The 20816-nt window shown below is 48.1% G+C and overlaps 2 protein-coding genes across 2 annotated transcripts in view; one reads left to right on the forward strand and one right to left on the reverse strand.

The window, feature by feature from the left end:
- SEC31B (SEC31 homolog B, COPII coat complex component) overlaps positions 1–20816 on the forward strand; it is a 109327-nt gene that overhangs the window by 31429 nt on the left and 57082 nt on the right. The gene's annotated exons all lie outside the window — the stretch shown is intronic.
- Positions 3259–14181, reverse strand: WNT8B (Wnt family member 8B). Its single transcript, XM_065746117.1, has 6 exons — positions 14123–14181; positions 7712–7745; positions 6701–6839; positions 6058–6183; positions 4227–4369; positions 3259–3816 (listed from the first exon to the last, which is right to left on the reverse strand). Exons 1-6 carry the CDS (start codon positions 14179–14181, stop codon positions 3259–3261), a joined length of 1059 nt encoding a protein of 352 aa, XP_065602189.1.

The following is a 20816-nucleotide window of genomic DNA, read 5'->3' on the forward strand; positions in this document are numbered from 1 at the left end:
GCTGATGGCCAGACCTCCATCTCTGTGGTCCTTGCACTATCTGCTGCTTTGCAAGTGCTGCTGGAAAGCACTGCTTCAGTTGCAGCACTACGGCTGTGCTTCCCCCCATGCAGGCACATATTGCTGCAGCATCCCTGTGCAGCTCAGCACGGAAAAAGCATTTTCTGTTGGGTGAGAAGGCTTTTGGATTGACAAAGAACAACGGGGAGGGGGGGGGGCAGGAGGAAGGGATCCCTGTGCATGGAGAGCAGAGCTCTAATCCTGTTGCAGATAACATCATGTCTGCGGGCTAGGCTTGTGTGTGTTTGGGGGAGCTGCAGGGGCAGAGATTGTTAGGCAGTATTTGTTTGTAAAGCCACTTGCTCTGAAGATAATGCTTGCACTAACTTCTATTGAGGGAGCAGTGTGAGTCCCCACAAAGTCCTTTCCCAAAGTGTCTTTGAAGCCAAGAACCCATTGAAAGGAAGAAAGGCCAAGAGAGGGGATTAGTTTGTTCAGCAGCTGTGAATTTCAGTGGGAGGCTGATGAACTCCAAAGTCTTTGTTGGGATTTTTTTTGTATGGAGCCCTGCTGGAGGGAGAGACCCACACGGGGGCCACGGCCTTAGACAAGAAGGAATCCGAAGCGGCAGGGAGCTGTAAGCGGGCCACAAGGACTTTTCCCAAACACTTTTCGGAAAAGGTGTTGTGAAGAGAGCGGAGGGGGATTAGCATGTGAAATGACACTTTCCATTGACTCCGCAGAGGGGAGGGGAAAAGGGCCGGCTGGCTGATTTATTAGCATTTTGTTCCCTTTTCTGTTCTGCTCCCCGCAGCCCCCCTCCTCGTGGAGACCTCTAAAGAGGTTTGGATTGGAAAAGGGAGCAGGGGGTGCCTGTTTGTGTGTCATCTGGGCGAAGGTGACCACCTGGGAAGCTGAATGTAAATATTTCTCCTCTGAGGAATGCGCCTTCATTAAACCGAAATGAATACATGGAAGCATCCAATCCCACCACACAATGGCTGCAGTGCCTTTACTGCTCACGGCTGCTCTTGCCAGGGAGGGGGACCTCTCCGCCCCGACCCGCTGCTGAGGTCAGCACATTTTACAGCTGCGCTGTCGCCATTTTGTCCCGCAGAAAGCAAGGCACGATGGTGGGGCCCTGCTTGCGGTGTTCCCCACTTTGCCCCTTGCTCCAGAAGCGTCAGGATGGGAACTATTCCCCTTCCCCACTGGGCATCGCTGTCCAGTGGGTGCATCCCGGCCTAGACTGTGGCCCGCACGGGGTGTCTGTGTGGGGTATGGCACAGAAAACAAGGAGTAGGAGCTCCTCTGTGCCTTGCAGCTGTCCTCAGGCCAGCTCTGTCAGATGGGAAGTCCTCTGTGTCTCTTTGCCCTCCTGCCCCAGGATGCAGCCCCAGAATGGGGAGGCAGAGGGCAGGGCAGCGGGTTGTGTGTTAACAGGGATATTCATGCGCACAGCTGGGAGCTGTGCATGGAGCAGAAGTGTTTCTACTTTCCCTGAGAATGGGCTGAGATGGTTTCTTGGAATTTTTGAAGTGCCAGATTCCTGCATGGTGTGGAGTCTCTTGTTCTGGTGAGACCTCAGGTTGCCATAGGTCTGAATGCCCACCCCCGACAACATAGCCCAGAGATGAAGGGGATAGTTGATAACCAAGATTCACACAGACTGCTGAGTGCCTTCAGTGTGTCTGAAATGGGCAACTGGGCCCCTCTGCCTCTCTCCCACATCCTTTTCCTCTGGGGTCAGGTAAGCTTCAGGATATAGCTATACCATAGTGTGTATGGTGGTAGGGCTGAAGTGGGGGAACTGCTCAGCTCTTCTTGTGCTGATCAGATGAGCAAGTGGCTTGGTTGTAGTCTCCAGAGCTGAAGCTGCACGCACCCATACATGCAATTGGACAGACAAAAACACCCAGCTACTTGGACACAACAGCATTTTGCAAGCACTTGGCTACTGATTTATTGCATTGGCTATTCCTTTACAAGTATTGACTACAAGACAGGTCTAATGGCCAGTAACTTAACTCTGCTGGCTTTTCATCTGTTTAAAGACGCTTCAAACAGCAAAGCAGAATATAAATTGACAGCACTGGGGAGATCACTGAGGACAGAGTGAGCTTCCCCTGGGCCTGCAGCTGACAGCCTCCTCCCTCCCTACCTCAGCCAGGGCAAGGGAAAAGAGATGCATCAACCAAATCTTCCTGCTGCTTGCTTAGCCTATAGAATATTTACAATAAGATGTAGAGGAAAAACTGTTATGTATACACCACAGTAACTGTGCAATAAATTAAACTTCAAAGTGCTTCACTTTCCTATTTACAACACCATTAAATAGTAACTGAGAAAAGTCAGACTAGGAGGAAGTATATAGTTAGTTAGCTGACAGGTGAGTATACACCAGGAGGGGAATGGGCTCAGCTGGCAGCTCCTCTCTGGGAGAGACTGGGAAGGGAAGTAGGACTGTACACGTGTGAGGGCACTGGTCTTGTATCAGTCAAGGTGGCTGGAGTGAGAAGAGGGGGCAGGCCTGGAGGCTTAGAACATTCAGAGTAAGCGTGTAAATAAGCAACTGATGTGGGATAAATGTTTTAATGGGCTGGACAAGCAGCAGCTGGAATCTTGCTGCACTGGAGAGCTGAATTAAGCTGTGAAGGATGGAGGTGATGCCCAGGTAGCTGGCTCACTGCAGGAAGGAGTCGCATGCCTTTTCTCTTTCCTCATAGCACAGGGTTTTAATAAAAAGCAGTACCATTTTTCTTTGAGGGATTTTTTTTTTAAGGTATGAGAAGCCTCTTTTTTAGCGACTACCACCCTGAGTGGCTTAGGTCTAGAGGTGCTGTATAAAGTTCCTCCTGCTCTCCTGAATGTTAGACCTTACTTGCTTTAAGGCCTAGAGCAGTGCCATCTGTACTTGTCTGAGAAGGCATGCTGAAAAGAGCAGGAGCTGTGGAGGGCAGCTGCCTTTTCAACGATAAAACTATATTTACTGGATAAGTGACCCTGGGCTGAAGGGACCAAATCACACCTGGTTATACCAGCACTGAAGAGCCTTCCCAGAAGACCTGAGGCACTGCAGTACTGCGTGGCTGAGGAATCACGGGAGCTTTTCTGCCTTGTCCACATCCCTCTGTGAGGTGATGTTGTGTGAAGGGGCCTTGCTTGGAAATGAGATAAAACTAACCCAAAAGGAAACGGTGCCAGGGGAGGTAGGGAGGGAATGAGAAGAGCAGAGGGACAGAAGGGAGCGGGGGGCAGTTAGAGCTTCCTCTTGAGCTTGCGGCTGGCCCCGCCGCCCCCACTCCGCTCCCGCTTCTCTTTGCGGACGCAGAAGTACTTGGTGACCCGCTTGCGGCACTGCTCACACCGCACAGCGCAGCACCAGTGGAACTTGCAGTTGCAGCTGGACACCATCTCGGCCCGTCTCTCCTCCACCGCCAGCCCGCAGTCCCCACACAGCCGCCGGCAGCTCCGCTTCTCCCACTTGCTGAGCGCCTTGCCTCTCTTCAGACACTCCCGGCCCTCCGTGCCCAGCAGCCCCAGTGTCTTGTTCTCCAGGCAGTAGTCAGGAGAGTCTTCTAAATGGACCAGCTCCTTCTTGGAGATGGAGCTGAAGGTCTCGGCAATGGCCCCCCGGCTGGCAGCACTGTTCCCCACCCCCTGCAGCAAGTCTACCTTCAAGGCCTTGTGGTACCTCTCCTTGAGGTAAGTGCCCACCTCACGGAACTCGGGCAGCTGCAGCCAGCAGGTCTGCGTGGTACAGCTCCCCGACACGCCGTGGCATTTGCAAGTCCGCTTCATGGTCCCTTTGACGGCCTGTGAGATGAGGAGAGAGAGGAAATGCAGGACAAAGCCCAGAAGGCTCACCAGGGTCATTTCTCATGGATAAGTCTGGCTCATAATTGTGGAAGGGTCTGTCGTGGTCCCTCCTTGTACAATAGCCCTGCCTGGGGAGTGTTGGTTGAAGGTCCACGTTGGCTTCTTCAAGATATACTACTACTTGAAGAGAGAGAAAGAAAGCAGCAAGAAGGAAGAGCTTGCAGGGTAAGCATGGAAGATTTACTACATTAGGACAAGCATCAATATTGCTGCCCTGTTCCCCCTCTCCTCAGCTACATTCTACTCTGCATGTGCTTTTAGCCGTAGCAAGTAGTGCTACTTCACAGTGAATGACCGTAACACATCAGTTAGGTGCTTCCAGGTCTGGAAGGAGGAAAGGGGCTCACCTTTCTTCCTGCCTCGTTGTTGTGAAGGTTCATAGCAGCTCTGGCATCTTGTCCAGTCTCCAAGGCATCCACAAACTGCTTGGAGATGGCTTCCCCGAATCCCACATTATCGCTGCAGCCTCCCCACAGCCAGCCTTGCCCACCTAGGAAAGGAGATGAGAGGTGCGCTACCAGCCCTCACTGTGCTGTGGCCCCAGGGTGAGAAAGGGTGGTAGCCAGCAGTGATGAAAGGAATGAAGGCTGGGTGAAGGATGAAGCCAGCCCTTTGCCTAGTGGTATGCTCAGATTCTCTCCCCTTGGGCTTGTGCTATTTCTTCTCAGGGCTGGGTAACAAGTGGCCCATGTGGGCAATGAAGGAGTATGCCTCACGTGACAATCCCAAGGATTTCCAGGCTTCCTATAGAGCAGGATTCAGAATTCATGCATTAGCTCTCCTACGGAGATGAAGCTTTGGATCTTTAATCACATTCCTTCCAACCGTGACTTTAACTGGCACAGTCTGAATTGCAGGGATGGGTTAACCTGTTCAGCACAGGTTCCTGACATGGATTAGCCAACTCACGTGCATAGAATCAGAGAATCCTTAACGTTAGAAGGGATGTCCTGTGTGCACGTGCTGGTTAGAGAGAACAGAGTCCCCTCCACCAGAAAATAACTCATGCCAGGTACACCTATATCAAGGAGGCCTTCTTTTTGATACATTCAGAATCCCAGGCTGATGCTGAGCATCTCAGAAGGCTCTGATTTTCCAGTTATCATAAAGAAACAAGGGAGTCAGCACGGACTGGGAAACTATACAGGAAAATGGGGCAAATACTTTTGCTAACCTAGCGTGGGCTTGATAATCTAGCACAACTGCCTGGAAGCACGTTGTGCAGTTTCTTGTTTTCTTCCTATAGAAGAATACTAAATGCTTTAGGAAGAATTGAAATCTGAAACTGTTTGACCGTTGGGTGCTTCAGAGGTGCATCATAGGCACTGCAGTTTAATTGGTCTTGTGCCTTTTGTCCCTGCAAGCCTATGCCATTGCCTGTGTGCCTTCTTGCAGGGAAAGGCAGTGGTGTGTCTGATGGGAGGGTGAGTGTTTGCAGTGGATGACAAAGGGAGAATAGAAAGATGTGAACAATGCAGCTACAGCAGCTCAGAGTCAGCACAGTGGCATTTGGTTCTGGACGTACACAAATTTCTCATTAAGGCTTTAAGTTCACACTGGAAAATTTTCATGAAAAACAAACATGTTTTGAGGAAAAAAACTGTAGCATGACTAGCTCAAATAAAATTTGTTGTGTCGTTGCCCCAAAGTGAGAAAAATGGTCTGTCCCGGGCCTCAGACACCTACAAAGCAGTGGCTGTTATAAAAACTGTTAGCCAATAAGGAAATTACTCAATACTGGGCACTCCAGTGGAATTTGTGACAAATTGACACCTACCGCCTGCCAAGTAGAGCTGAGCAAGGAGAGGCTCAATCAAAAAGATTTTGATAATTTCAAATTTGACTTTTCTTTCCTTTCAAAACACCCAAACTTCACTGTTGTATGCCATCTGAGGGAAGAGCCAAAGTGCCAACACTTTGTCTCTGGAATTCCCCACCAAGGCTGTGCAGGGGCTGCAGGCTGAGGATGGCAGAGATGGGGTGAGGTGAATGCTGGGCATTGCCACAACAGTTCTCATGTCTGTGCTCTCGTGTGCCCAACATGCTGATGCATACTCAAAGGGTCTGTAGATGCCATCCTGCTTTCCCCAACAGTAATCCTGGTGGAACAGGAGAGCTTCCTCCAGCAGCCCTGGGTTTGGTAGAGGGACCAACACTTGTCTCTCCATCTCTCCTTACCAAGCTGCCCATTGCGGGAGTCATCACAGCCGCAGTTGTCAAAATCCCCCAGGCTGCAGTTCCGAGTCAGTGTGTACATGACACCTGCAGAGCTGATGGCATGGACAAAGGCAGTTTCTCGGTTTGCTGTGAAGCAGAAGCACAAGGAGAGCAAATGTGTTAAAGATTTCATGGTAAGACTGGTGTTAAGAATGGCTCCTGTCATGCAGAAGACTGAGTCAGATAATGTTTGCAGTGGGCAGGGCTATGTTGGATGGAAAAGAGGCCCTACAGGTCAGATTAGCTTAGTCTTAGCTTGAACTGCATGAAAATGAAAGTTCCCAGATTTGATCCAGACCAACCAGTGTCATTTCCAGGGCAAGGATGTGCTCACCAGTGATTATACAGCACAGATGACCAAATGTCCCCCACATCTCAACGATACATCCCAGAGAGGAAGGGACGCTCTCCAAGGACCAAAGATCTTCCCCACAGCCCCCTCGAGTCCTGCCTTCTGCCAGGCCCCAGCCCAGCCTGCCCCAGAAGAGGGACAGCCCAGGTGGGGATGGGACATGAAAGGAGGCAGTTGGGAAGAGAGCAGGGGCTGCTGGGCTCTAACCTGTGGCAAGTGGGTCCCGGTAGTGGTATCCAATGCTTTCCTTACCGCTGCGCAGCCCGCCGTGGCTGGAGAGCTGCAGTGCCCGCTCAGGGCAGTTCCAGCGGTCCCAGGCAAACTGGAACTTGCACTCCTCAATGCCACTCTGTGCCCCAGCTGCCACGCTGCTGGAGTAGATGAGATAGGCCTAGGAGAAAGCAGAGCAGTGGTTCAAGACAGGGACAGCATGAGCCTGAGGTCCTGCTTTGTTTGGGTCTAGGTGGTCCAAGAAGCACAGCTTCAGCCTTGCCAGGGCGCTGGCAGTCAGCTGTAAAGGACTCACATACCATCTACAGAGACAAGTGCAGAGCTGAGGGGCTAGCTTAGTTCCATGTGTCTGGTGGTTGCCAGCAGCAGCAGGAAGCATGTTTTCTGCTGTGCTGGCTCAGAGGCTGAGCCTCCTGAAGGAAAAAGGTCAAGCGGAGCTGTGGGGTGCTAGACCTGTGTGGTGTCCAGCCCTGGCAGTGAGGGAACCCATTATCATTGTAAGAGGAGTTGGTTTTTAAATATGTATTTTTCAAGAGGAACAAGACTATGAGGTGAATTTTACATCTGATCCTGGTTAGGAAATAAAGGCTCTGAAAGAGGGGTGCAAGGAGGAGAGGAATCAAAACCACTGAACAAAGCCCTGGCAATTCCAGCTGTGCTCCTTGTGGAGGCATGTTCTGCAGGGCCCATGGCAAATGTCCCTCCATCTGAATGAACATGGGTCCTAATGCTGAACTGGTCAGCAGGAAGCAATGGATGACAGGTGAGATTGGCAGCTAGGGTCAATAAACACGTTTCCACCATCTGACCCAACCGGCTTGTAAGGGCCCCAAGCCCCTCTGCTCAGGGTTGTTGCAGCCTGCAGAGCTCTCAGAAGGGCATCCCTGGCGCTCCCCTGTCTTGTTTCTGGGTGCTTGGGGTTGAGGGGAGCTCTGACCAAAGCTGGTTGGAGAGGGGTGGGAAGAAGGAGCCCCCCTTCCCTCCCCTGGGTTTAGTGGGATCAGGGACAAAAATCAAAGAGATTTATCTTACCTTGGGGCCCGTCATCAGGAAATTATTCACTGACCTGGAAGACAGAGACAGTGTCAGCAGGGCAGGGGTGATGGTGGAGGGGCCTGGGGAATGCCTGGCATCCCAGGGCTCTCCTCTCACTCTGCCTGGCTCCTGGCTCAGTCACCTCTGGTCCCTCAGCATCTTCCCCCACACCCATCAGGGCCATGTCTGCCTGCCCTGCCTCATGGCCCCCTGTTCCCCATGGCAGTGCTCTCCATTTTCTCTACAGCTGCTGCCTGCACCCCTTCTTCCCTCCCATTGCCCTCACTCACCACTCCTTCCTTTTGCTCTTCTCATAGCTGCTAGTTAGATTCCCCCACCTTTTTGGTGCTTCTCTGCTCCCCCAGCTTTGCTTTTTGCCATACCCATTTGCTGCTCTGCTGAGCTCAGGGGTTGCCCCTAGCCCCAGGAGATGGGCCATGTCCCTTAGAGGCGAGGATGTCATAACACAGCTGGATCGTGGTGGTGTCTCAGTGCCATCCCCCTGCCTTGTGGTCCCTTGTGTTTCTGTAATGCCAGTTCTGGCTGACCACACTCTCCTCTTGCTGTGCCAAAGTGAAGTTTTCTGTTGCTTTTCAAGTGAAATATGAAAAGGTTAGATGAAATGTTTCTCAGGGTGCCTGTTGGTATTCTTGCAGGATACTAAATTCACGCTGTTCAAAGAAATTCATTTTTCTACTGAGAATATACTAGGCCTGCTTTAGTAACCAGAGCCTTCAGCTATGCAAGTTTCAGTTTCCTCTATTCTGTAGATCAGCAACTTCTATTTCTTGTACAGAAGGGGAAAAACTTCAAAACATACTTTCTAAACATACTTCAAAGCAAATTAGAGACTCTCATACTTATTTTTGAATCACAAGATTGTTGCTTGCTATGGCATGACAACATCTTTAACTCTTTTCTCTCACGTGGCGGTGGGAAGAGAGGAAAAAGCAAAGCAGCAGTTTCTTATCATTGCTCCCACCTGGAAATTCCATGCCCAGGAAGGCCTGCTATCCCTAATGAGATCTGCTCTGTGGATGACTGAGCTCAACTTCTGCCTTCGTTTGGGCAGTGGCTGCCAGCTGGAATGGGCTGTGGGCTGAAAGTAAGTTGTTCTCACCTGGAAACTAGGGGTGGCCTGAGCATTCTGCTTGGGAGACACCAGGCCAATTGCACAGGCTGTTTTTAAGCATGGGTTTCAAAGAATATTTTGAAATCTGTGCGGAGTTCAGTCTCTGCTGTGTTCTATGATACCTACAGCCTGCTGCCCATAGCTTCTCTGCCTTTGCTGCCTGGCCATGGGCTTCTCCAGCCACGCCTGCACACAGGCCAGCATCTAGCTGAGTATTTCTCAATTGGAAAAATCCCCACCAGCCTTTCCCATTGTTACAGTCTTGAGCTCCTTCCCCTGCAACATCACAACCATATGCAGGATTGGGCTGCAAGTTAGGGTCGCTGAGACCATCTGAGTTACCTTTTCCAGCTGAAGAGGCTTATTTCAGTGCAAGTGACCATCAGTTTCAGGTCTACAAGTGAAGCTGTGACTACCATTCTAGAGGATGAATTCAGGTTATCTGTGCTTGGCAGAAAGGACTGAGGGCAAATCCCAATGGTCCCTAGCCAGAAATGAAGCAAAGAGTAGTGAGGTTTCTCCTATAGTCAGCTCATTCCAAATCTCCAGGTTTGCAAAATAACTCTCATGACTGTTTCTGGTGACCCTAGGGAATACCTGCCCTGCATGCACCTGGCAGCTCTGAGGAGGTGGGTGAGTGCTGTATTCCCAGGGAGGACACTGAGGATACACAGGCTGACTGTGACCTTGCAGTGAGTGATAGGGCAAAAATCAGAGTATTTACTGAGAGAAATGGGGCTCCACAGCTTCTGCTCAATCTGATGTTCTGCTAACTTTACTAGTCATATCCCAGAGGAGGATGCCCTTGCTTTTCAGCCAGCCTTGGCCAGGCCTTTGTGATGGGGTACACCAGGGTTGGCTCCAGCATTGCAGCAGCATGGACCACAGCAGGCGTTACTGTCCCATGCCAGGGGACACAACAAAGCTGTGCCACAGTCCCCTCAGCTAGAACAGTCCTGAAAGGGATCTCAGAGGTACATGACAAAGGAGGGCTGGCTATTCCAGCTTGTTCAAAAACACAAGAAACCTGACCTTTGCTGTTACTCACAACTGAGAAAGAGTTCAGAGAACTGGTTTGCAAAGTTCTACCTTGGCAAGTTCATCAAGTATCTATTGATGCAGCTTGTGTTGAGAAAGGCTGCCCTGGGCTTCAATGGGAAGGAGGGGGCCTTGTCCAGGGCACACTGTGAGAACAGTGCACCCTTCCCGTTTGCTTTGGGCCCAGGATTCAGCCCCGGCTGTCCTTCAGCCCCAGAGGGTGCTTTCACATAGAGCTGGTGTCTGTTTTACAGAGAAATTTTCCTCTGGGAGCCACTTCTGCATTGTATAACTAATTAAATATTTCCTGGGAACTGGTGAGACGGCATCTGCAGCCGAGTGATTGGAACATCAGTAACCCAAATCACACAGGGGCATGAACCAGGGCTTTTCAGACTGTGTGAGCTCTGCGGGTCCCCATCCTAGCACAAGCGGGTAGCAGCATGAACAAGTTATTTTCCGTCTGATTTCACTCCTGCCCTTCCCCTTGTCCTTAAGAGCTGTGGGGACCACACTAACTTAAGTGCTCACGGTGGGGTCAGTGTGAATCTGAGGCCCTGGTAGCAGCTGTGAGAAAATTCTACTGAAATGGCCTTGCGTAGGGAAAATCTAGGGAATTCCAAGTCATCTTACATAGCTTTACTGTCCGAAACACAGATACATCTCATCAGCACTGCTTTTCACTTCATCAGTAAGGAAAGGTAAATTCATTGTGTGCAAGAAGTATTTGTTTTAAATTCTTGCTGTCCTCATTCTGGACTGGGAACATATGAGAGGCTGCAAGAGTGGCTTTAGAAGGGGACAGTAATGCATAATTCAGGGTTAAGTGAAAACCAGCCTGCTAGCAGGTGTGGGGTGTTACAACCACACTGAAGCTATGTGTCTGTTCCTCCCAGGATAAACCTCCAGCTTTACAAAGAGGCCAAGTTCAGGATATGACAATTCCTGATCTGCAGCTGAGCAAATGGCACAGTAGCAATTTCCCTGCAGGATATTCTCAACATTTTTAGTAAGTCAGAGAGACAGAAGGCACTTCCCCAGAGCCCTCGGATCGGTCGGCAGGCATGCTGCTGGGTAGCCTGTAGGGCTTAGAGGAGCAAAGAGTTCATCCAGACTGGTATGCTTGGCCCCTCCATTTAACTCTTGCAGCTATAAGTGGATTCAGGAGAAGGGACGATGGGGCAGTTTAAATGTCAGGGTGCTACCTGCTGCAAAGTGGGCCACTGTGTATCTGGAAAGTAGCTGGAAGTTTTCTTATTTATATTGAAAATGAACTAAATGTGTTAATGGAGACGAACTGCATTTTGTCCTTGTATCTATGGTTTGGATAAGAAAAATGTGTCTCTTTTCTGAATATAATCTCTAGTGGGACAGGGAGCAATTAAGCCACTTGTTCCACAGAAGTAGTGCAATACTGGAAATGCCACTGGAGTCATCTCTGCAAGGCAAAGATAATCACTGAAAGAAGAACGTCTCTTCATTTTTGTCTCTGCTGCATGATTTTTTATTATAATTATCCATATCACTGAATGAAGCAGAATGTAATCCTAGGCTAAGTAGGTAGCTGCATCCGTACCCAGCCCACTTCCCACAGCTTTGTTGTCACTGTGCAGATGTATCACTTACTGAAATCACACACCCAACAGGAAACTCCTGAAATGATTCTCTTCTTCCACACAGCTTACAGCTTCTAGCCACCTCATGCTCTTTCCCTCTGCTTTTACACTGCAGGACAGCATGACACAAGCAGCAGAGCAGAAGCAGGCTTGGCAGGCAGGGAAGGAGCCCTGAGTGCTGCAGCCACCCTGGGCCCACGCAGTGCCCTGGGCATGGTGTGATCCTCTCTGCAGCTCTGCTCATCTGGAGAAAGCAGACCCAAGGCAAAGCAGGCTTCATTGTGTCAGGCACTAGGAAATTATTTCAAAGCTAATGCGTATCTATCTATAGCATGGGTTCTCTATCACATCATATTGAGTCCAACAGCAAATGACTCTGCCAAGCAGCTGTCCTGTCATATTTTACACATATTGAATACTACTAAGCCTCTGACAATTTCTTCTCATGCACAACTTTACCCAATAACAGCACCCTGCTCCTCAGTTCTACATCAAATCTCCCGTTAGAGATCTTGGGTACCCGCTCACCCTCTCACACTACCATGCATCACTTTTCTCTCTCTAGAGCTGTATTTAGATCTTTACCAACATTATCTTAAAGCTCTGTGTTTCAATACAATTTCACTTTAGATCTGAATTTCATCCTCAAGTTATGAGAAAACCACTGACATCAGAAGCAATGGGCAATCCCGCAGATGCAGTAAAAAAAACCCACAAAACGAAACATTTAGAAACAAGTTTCTAAAATAAAGGTTATATTATTCCCATAAAACAGAAAAATGGGAGGCAACTCGTCAAGGAGGACTTTACATTTTTTACTTAATTTCTCTCTGTCTTGTTTCATTTATTTATTTATTCATTTGATTATTTAATTATTTATTTTGTTTCTTAGATACAGTTCTGATACTTTGCCATTCTATGAGCATACTTATACACAGGAATCTAATCCACACCCAGAGAAGGAAAGCAGTTATATATATAAAAGGCGTTTTATTGCTGTTCTAAATACCTTCCCTCTGCTCTGCTCCCTGTTTTGTCATCAAATCACAGGGGAAAAAATAGATCTTGATGCATTCTAAGCAGTTGAATCAGATAATGATAAACAGCAAAAAATGCAAACAGGATTATCACATGATTCCCATGAACATTTTTTTCCTCTGTGAGAGCCAAGGAACAGGGTCTGAAATAAGGTCATTTCAAAGAAAGTTTGCAGTTTTCCTTTCTCTGAGGAAACTCTGACTTAGGAGCTGGGCATTTTCTTGAGCTATAAACTTTTTCCTGAGATAAAACCTTCTGAAAGACAGGCGGGGCATTTAAACACCTCACTTCCATTGAAAATGTCTGGGATTTCTGTATTTAACATCAATTTGATGCTCTGAAAATCCACACCCTTTGAACTTATTCTAACTAATGTTGATTTATTTTCTCTTTTAATGTACTCTAAATCCATTTATATTGAGGAAAGCAAGAGATATATATAGGCAGAAGGGAAAAAAAATGACATAATTCCAGCATGAGTTTTTGCCTCACTCAGGAAGGAAAAGCTATCTCGAGTTTGCTATTGTACAGTATTTTGAAATATACATGGGAGAAGACCTCTGAGAGAACAGAGATATCCCTCCCGCCCTAACAGGAATGAGTTCCCATTTAGTCTTGAGTTTCTGTAATTTTGGTTATTCCATCCACAGTAAGAATGGTAAGAACCGCTATGGGGGAGGCAGGGGATTTTTGTGATTGAATGGGAAAAGCCTTTCCTTGAGGTAAGTCTGTGACCCACTGAGCAAATTCCCCGGGGCATCACAGAAAGGGAGAATAAAATTTGGGTACTCGATAGAAATCACACATGAAAAAAATATCTACAGAAACGGGTCATTTGAGTCCATCTCCATTTGAGCATTGGCTAGATACACTGTATAAAGGATGACAGTAGAATCCACGCAAACATCATCTCTTTCTGTTCACCTATAATAACATTCTGGAAATAAAAATAAGCAACTCTGAGGATGAGCAGTGGGGTGCTGAGAAGTGAGTGCAGATCTGTACAGATTGCTGTGCCAAGACCCAGGTGGATGGAAACCAAACTGTACCAAAAACTTCTCTCCAGCAAACCCTAATACACAAATTTCAGACACATGTAATCCTGACCCCATGCCTGCCGAGGAGTCAGGTCTCAGGCTGTTCTCATGGAGTGATGCTCACACACATCGAGCTTATCCCTGCTGTCTCTGAGCTCTTAATCAGGGACTGTCTTCTCCTGGGAGAATGAGAGAAGCCTCATTTGATTTGATTAAGACAAGGCTCACACAGACAAGCCTTCGGAAAAGCAGAAATCTCTTCCTGACCCAAGGGCTAGATGTTCTACATCTGCTCTAGGGGCATCTGCTATAATTTACCCCAGCTTAGGACTTGTCCCATAGAAGGGGGAAGAAAGGGAAATCTCTGCTTAGATTGAGCCTTTCTGCCAATGGTTCTCTTGGAACTTAGCTAAGTGTTTGGTACCTCAAAAGACCAGAACTGAGCTAATGGAAAGAGGAATATTTAGGAAGATGAGGAGGAATATGCTTAGGGTCTTTGGGAAGGGCACCAGCCTGCCACACAGACTGGGGTGCTCCCAATACTTACCAGGCAGAGCAGGGCTGGAAGAAGGGAGTGAGGAGGAAGATGCCCAGATAAGGGTCCATGTGAAACATAAAATCCAAATAAAGTGGGAGGAAGGACATCCTTAAAAAAAAAAAAAAAAGCCACCACCAACAGAAAAACCACCAACAAACAAAATCGGGTACCAACACCGGGGTTAAAAAAAAAAAAAAAAGATAAAAAAATAAAATAAAATTAGGGAAGGGATGGAGTTATTTTCCACCCGGTGCTCCTGGTGTGATGAAGAAGCGTATGTCTCCTGAATCCCAACTTCTGCGAAGGTTAACCAATCCTAAAGTAAGAGCTAAAGGGGGTTGGTGAAATGGAGCCGCAGAACTTCCTAAGAAGAGATTATCTACTTAATTAAAGATTTTTTTTTTCCTAAGACCTTTAGCCAATCAGAACTCAAGTGCCAGAGAGAGATTGAACTGATGAAAAGAACACCCCAGGTTCCTCGAAGACAAATGCACCGAGAAAGGGATAAGAGGGAATGAAAAGGGGGGAAAAAGGAGAGAGAAAGAAAAAGAGAGAGAGGGAGAAAGAAAGAGACAGCAAATCCCTTAAAGCAATCACTAGAATCAATCTTCATCTTCACTGCCCTGTCTCTCCATCCCCCTCCTAGGAGGGAGGGGCTGCTCGGGTGCCCTCACCTTCTCCTGCCAAGAACTGGGTGCTCCCAGCTGGGGTTGGGACCAGCCCACCCATACCCCATGTCTGGGGGCAGATAAGATACCCATGTTTAGGGGCAGATAATACCATCCCTGCCTCAGTCTCCCCCAGAAGTTTAAGGGGTATCGGTGCCTGTTCCCACCTCCGTCTGCTCCTCCCTCATCATGGTGACCTGTCCTTTCTTCCCACCCCATTTGCAATATGCCATCATTGCCCCAGAGAAAAGTCTGGCTAAATCATCTCTTACATCCTTGATTTTTTCTTTCAGGGTGTCCTGTGAAGTCCACAGGAGGGTATCTAGGGTTTGGAAGAGTCAGTGGTCTCTCAGTGAATGGTTATCCCAAACCAAGACCCAAGCCATTCTATAGTTCTACAGTCTTAGGATTTTTATCAGGGCACCCAGCCCATCCCTCCTGGCTGTAGAGGACATGTTACTGTCACACTACAGCCACTCGTACCAGCCCCAGGCCAATAGGACCAATCTTGCTCACTCTTACCAACTTTTCCTGGAGCCCTAGGAGCAGTGCCCTGTAGGATCTGTTGGGGAGGTTAGTTAGCTTCCATAAGGACACTAGCGGACAACCCCATGCCCTTCCCCTTCCTGTGCCCATGACAGAACTAGCAATGCCATGCAGTCTGCCCTCAAGCCCTTCCATGACTCGAGCCACGTGCTTTCTCCTGAGTGTGAGCTGTATATCCTCCGTGTTGCACAACTGAACTTTGTGCTGTGGACATGATCAGCCAAACCACGTGCTGAGAACCATCAGATCTGTGATGAGATGATCAGATCTCAGGGAACAGCTGCGAAGCAGAAGTGCTGGACCAGCCCAAGGTGAGGACGTGGCTAAACTCCCAAAATGAGCAGATCCCCCTGGCTCCTGGCTTGTTCCACGTGGCAGCAGAGATGCGCTCTCAGCCACATCTCGGACACAGTGCGTGGTCTGCAGGCAAAGCATTACCTTTGCCCTCAGCACTGTCAGGGTGGCCTGACTGTTTGCGAGCAACCAGGTGAGACAAAAATGCAGCCACCATCAGCCTATTCCAGGGCCAGCTGTGCCTCCCAGTACTGCCAGGATGGCAGTATTTGCACTCATTAATGCCCCACCAGCTCCTGGAGCCATGAGCATTTTAAAAGATAAGGTGTTACGTACACTGAAAAACAAATCTGAAAATACATCTAGTAGAAGCTAAAGCCTTGGAAACTGAAAGGTTTAAGGAATAAGCTCAGTCATCATTTTGATGCTGTAATGTTGTGCACAGTGTATTGGTTTTGGAGGTGATTCTGAAGGGGTCTGCTTCTGCCGGGGAGAAGGAAACACTATAGCTACCAGTTTTCAAAATGCGCTCTGCACTTGGCAAGCATTTCTGATGGCAGGTACTTCTTGCAAGTGTCCAAATGCTTGCTTCTTTGCTCTTGACCCAGGATTTTCTCATTCCTTGGGTCCAGCAGCATCAGCATTTTGAATTCAGGCAAAACTTCAGATGCATCTTGACCAACTGGAAAGGAAAGTCTGGTGGTGTGAGCTATTGTTATTTACTTGATGGCAAGTTGAGTAAGATGACTGCAGAAATGAGGAAAAAGACAAACTGGTAAATGCAAAATAAAGATGAGGAATTCATATTTTTGTGATCAGGTTGTCCCGAGAGGCAGGCAAGCTTTCCCCAAGCTCAAACAAACACAAGGAGCCCAGGGTGCTTCAGAGCCAGTAGCCTTTCCAATCTGTTTCTGATTTCCATTAATGCAATAGTAACATTCCTGTAAAGAAGCATTTTTTTCAAGACAGAGAGACTGGAGGCAACACCTGACACAAAACAGACCCCAACATGTTTCAGAGCACTTAATTACAGCTCTTGAAAGCTGTCTAACGGGGCCTATGAGGTACTCTCTAAAGAAATGGAATTTGAAATTGTTTTATAATATTCTCAGAATGTTGTTCTTGTTACCAACAAAAGCTCTGTATATTTTCTAAAATGGACTCAGAGAGCATTAAAATACATTTTATAACCAGAGGGACTGGTGGTGTGTCACTCCATCTGACCCTTTGGTTCATGCAGATCCCATGGAACCTTTGCATAGGGTTCTGCAATGTGTGTTTGACTGTTTGCTCTCCTTTCAGAAAGGCAGGTGGGGTTTGGGGTGACAGGAGATGGAAGAGCTGCAGCCATCTCTGATTTGTTTTGGTTTGTTTGTTTGTTTAAACAAACAAACAAAAAACCCACGAGTATAAAATGTTTTAATTTAGAGTCCAAAGAAGATCTTAGCTCTCTTTAAAGAGCCTGTAAAAGTAACTGCAGAAAAACTTTAGGTCTCTAATGTTCTTTCTGCCTTCTACCTTGATAACAGTGTAAATGATGAAAATGAAAAGGAGGTTAAGAAGTGGAGTGTAAAAATTCCAAGTCCAGCCCACTGATATCTCAGAAGTTTTCTGGTAACAATTCAAAGTGTCAAAAGGACAGATTATAATTGTTTATTTTTTTAATGGAATGGTCCTTAAAAAGGTCAGGAAGAAATAAAAAATTACCAGTATACCAGAACTATGATATGAAAATGCAGAGTTCAGCCCTGAAAGAGCAGAAGACTCAGGAAGGTCTGCTTTCACACAGCAGTAGGAGAGCTTTGACTGACCTGATTGTGCTTTGCCTTTTACAACAGCCAAATCTGGCTTCAGAGGGATCTCATCCTTGTCAAAGCATCCCCTAAGGGTCCCAAAAAGTGCAAGTATCACTTGCAATCTGCTACTGAAAGTGCCCTGTGTTATTCTGCTCCTGCAGTCAAGTGGTTCTGGAAACAAAGCGGGGGAAATGTAATACCTTTTATTAGAAGGGTTGATACACAATGGAAAAAGCTTCTTTGCTTTTTGAGTATTTCAGCTCTGAAAAGGCAGGAAAGGTGCTGGTGTGCCCAGAAGCCTGTTTATTTGTTTATTTATTAATTCATTTGAATGTGAAATCATGTTGGTATTGATGACGTTGACATACCTGAACATGTAAATAGCTGCATGACCTCTTCACTGTAAACTAGACTCTAACCTTCACATTCTCTGTCTCTGCTCCCTGCAAGCTGACACATGCTGAGCAGGCTCACAGGAGGTCTTCTTATGTTTTACCAGCATTAAATCTGTCCTCTGTCCTCCCTATGGTTAATACCAGGCCAGTTCAGGGGATGCTACTGCCGTGACCAGGCTGGGAGGAGAAGGGTAGCATAGGTGAAACCCAAAGCCAAACCTGAAGTCTTCAGTAAGATTCAGTGGGGTCTGTGCAAGAAGGGGACAGGGGACTTTGTAGGCTTTTTCTTTTTTCCCGCATCACTCTGGCTCCCTTCCTTGAATAACCCAACTTGCAGAGGCTCACACAACATTCCCCAAAAAGTGTTTATTTTGAGAATCTGGAAAACAAGTAGATACCCAGAGTACCTTCTGCCAGCATGCTGTGACTGGGCACCAAAAAGGACAGCAGTGCTGAAAGGAGGGTAGCTGGGAATGATTCATTTCAGGATCTATCAGCTTAGGGGGACAGGACAGGGAGAGTGGCAGGGGAATTATATGCAGCACTTTAGGAAGGTGCTATTAGGAAGAGCAGGATGCAGAGTCGTGTAAATAATTGCCTGCACGGCTCTCTGGCAGAGATGAGAAAGCCAAGACGACTGTACATAGAAGCTGCTCAGATGGGTGCACCGTTGCGTACATTTTGCTTCCCCTTCAGGCTTCCTGTGCTCCCCTCAATATCAGTATAATCAGGAATATTTAGAAACAAGAGCTCGTTTCAAACTGCACAAAATCAAGGCTTTTCATTAAGAAATCTGCCCAGTGGCACGCTTTGATCCTTTTTAGCTGAAAGCATCGCTGCTCTCTGCCGGAGCTGTAAATAGCCCCGGCAGCCTGCCGGCCCTCACCAGAGCCTAATGGGCCGGCGTTTCCCGCAGCCGTGCCCCTGCGGCCGTGCCGCAGCCGGCAGATGGTGCTCCCGGCCCGCCTGCCGCTCGGAAGCATCCCGGACACAGGCGCGCTGCCACGGCCCGGCTGCGCGGGGGATCCGCCTCCAAAGATCTCCCCCCCAGACCTATGCACCTCGAGTCCCCAGCGAGGGTGAAATCTACAGGTCACCGTGAATAGAATGACAGAATCTTAGAATATACTGTGTTGGATGGGACGCGCAGGAGTCACAGAATTGTGTAATGGCTTGGGTTGGAAGGAACCTTAACGATCATCTGGCTCTACCCATCTTTGCCTCTCTCTCCAGCTGTCCCACCCAGCCCTGAACAGCTCTAAGTCACAGCTTCTCTGGGCAGCCTATGCCAGGGCATCAACACCCTCTGTATAAGCAATCTATTCCTAGCATCTCAGCTACATTTCCCTTCTTTTAGTTTAAAGCTCTTCTTTTTGCTCATTGAGAGACAGGACAAGGATCATTGTGCTCAACCCCTGGCTCCACATAGAACCACTCAAAATTCAAACTCTGTGTCTGAGTGTGGTCTCCAAACACTCCTTGAACTCTGGCACTTGGGGCTATGATTTTTTTGCCCTCTGGTGAAGAACCTTTTCCTGACACCCAACCTGACCCTCCACTGGCACAGCCTCATGCTGTTCCCTCAGGCCTTGTCACTGCTACCAGACAGCAGAGCTCTGCCCTGTCCCAGGTGCAGAATCCAGCATTTGCTCCTGTTAAGCTTCATGCAGCTGGGGGTTAACCAGCCCTCCAGTTATTCACAACCTCTCTGCAAGTCCTCTCTGCCTTTGAGAGAGCCTTTACCTCCTCCCAGCTTAGTGTCATTAACAAATTTACTGAGTATACCTTCAGGTCTCAGAGACCTTCCAGCAAAGCTGCTGGTGAAGGGCCTGCAGAGCCCTGAGCTGTGCTCTCTGCAGCCACCATGTGTCTTGTGGCAAGCTTCATCTGGGCAGGATGCTGCTGCTGCTGCTGCTGAGTCTTCTATAGACACCTAAGGATGGACCACAGCTCGCTGATCCTCAAGAAGGAGATGGATGCAAAGCCATCAGGGGAATGCAAAGGAGGTCTGGAACCACACTTCTGCATACTTGTGACTTGGGGGATCTTAGGACTACCATCAGAGTCAGGGTCCTGCAGGTCTTCTTCAGCTCTTTGCCCTAAAAATGCGGTAAATATAGTGCTGGTGCAAGTCCAGTGAGGTCCTTCCTCTTTGCCTATGATGACTAACATGACAAACCCTCGACATTTACTTGGGATGAGTCAAGCCTGCAAAATCATGAGACTGGCTTGAGAATAATACACAGTGGGAGCTATTTGTGTCCAAGCCTTTAAGGTACTCTTGGGGCTTGTTTCCTCTCGAATTGGCAGGGCTGGGAACATGCTGTTCTCACAAGTGAAAGGCAAGCCCAGAGCCCTGAGCCGCAGGCAACGAGGCTTTATGACGAACACCAAATGTCAAAAAAACTTGCAATAACTCTTTGGAGGTAGCAAGGCTGAGAAGGCAAGCAGGACCTCCATGAGCTGCCCAAAATGGGCCGAGCACTGGTCCTGGCTGTTTGTGCAAGAGATCTCATGCATTCAGTGAACATGCATTTAAATACTGGATCTTTCTTGGTCTGTCCTTGGCTAAGAATTTCACTTGGCTTTCCTTGTGTTACTTGTTGCTGCTTTCCACCTTGGGAGTGGCTGCCTTTCAGTGATGTGCATCGGTTCGGCCTATGCAGTGCCGTGGCTCCCAATGAGCTGTAAAGAAAGCTGAATCCTCTGCTAATAAAACACAGGGCTTGGGTTCTGGCTCCAGTACTGACCAGGATCATCTCTTCTGCCAAAATATCCAGTCAGCCCCAATAAATGGTGATGATCAGGAGCTTTGAGACTGACTCAGACAGCTGAGGTGAAGAAACAGCTTTAAGAAGTTCAGGGTAAACTGGCACCATAAAATCTATTACAAATCCTTCATAAATGTCATTGCTGACAAAGACAGAATCCAGCTTCCTTCCAAATTCTTAAGGGGGGAGGGGGTGCTTTTATTGATGGTTGTTAGAAGAATGTTGTGGACGCT

Source organism: Cyrtonyx montezumae, unplaced genomic scaffold, assembly GCF_038088225.1.
Source record: "Cyrtonyx montezumae isolate F1298 unplaced genomic scaffold, pur_monq_1.0 scaffold_4, whole genome shotgun sequence".
Classification (NCBI taxonomy): Eukaryota; Metazoa; Chordata; class Aves; order Galliformes; family Odontophoridae; genus Cyrtonyx; species Cyrtonyx montezumae.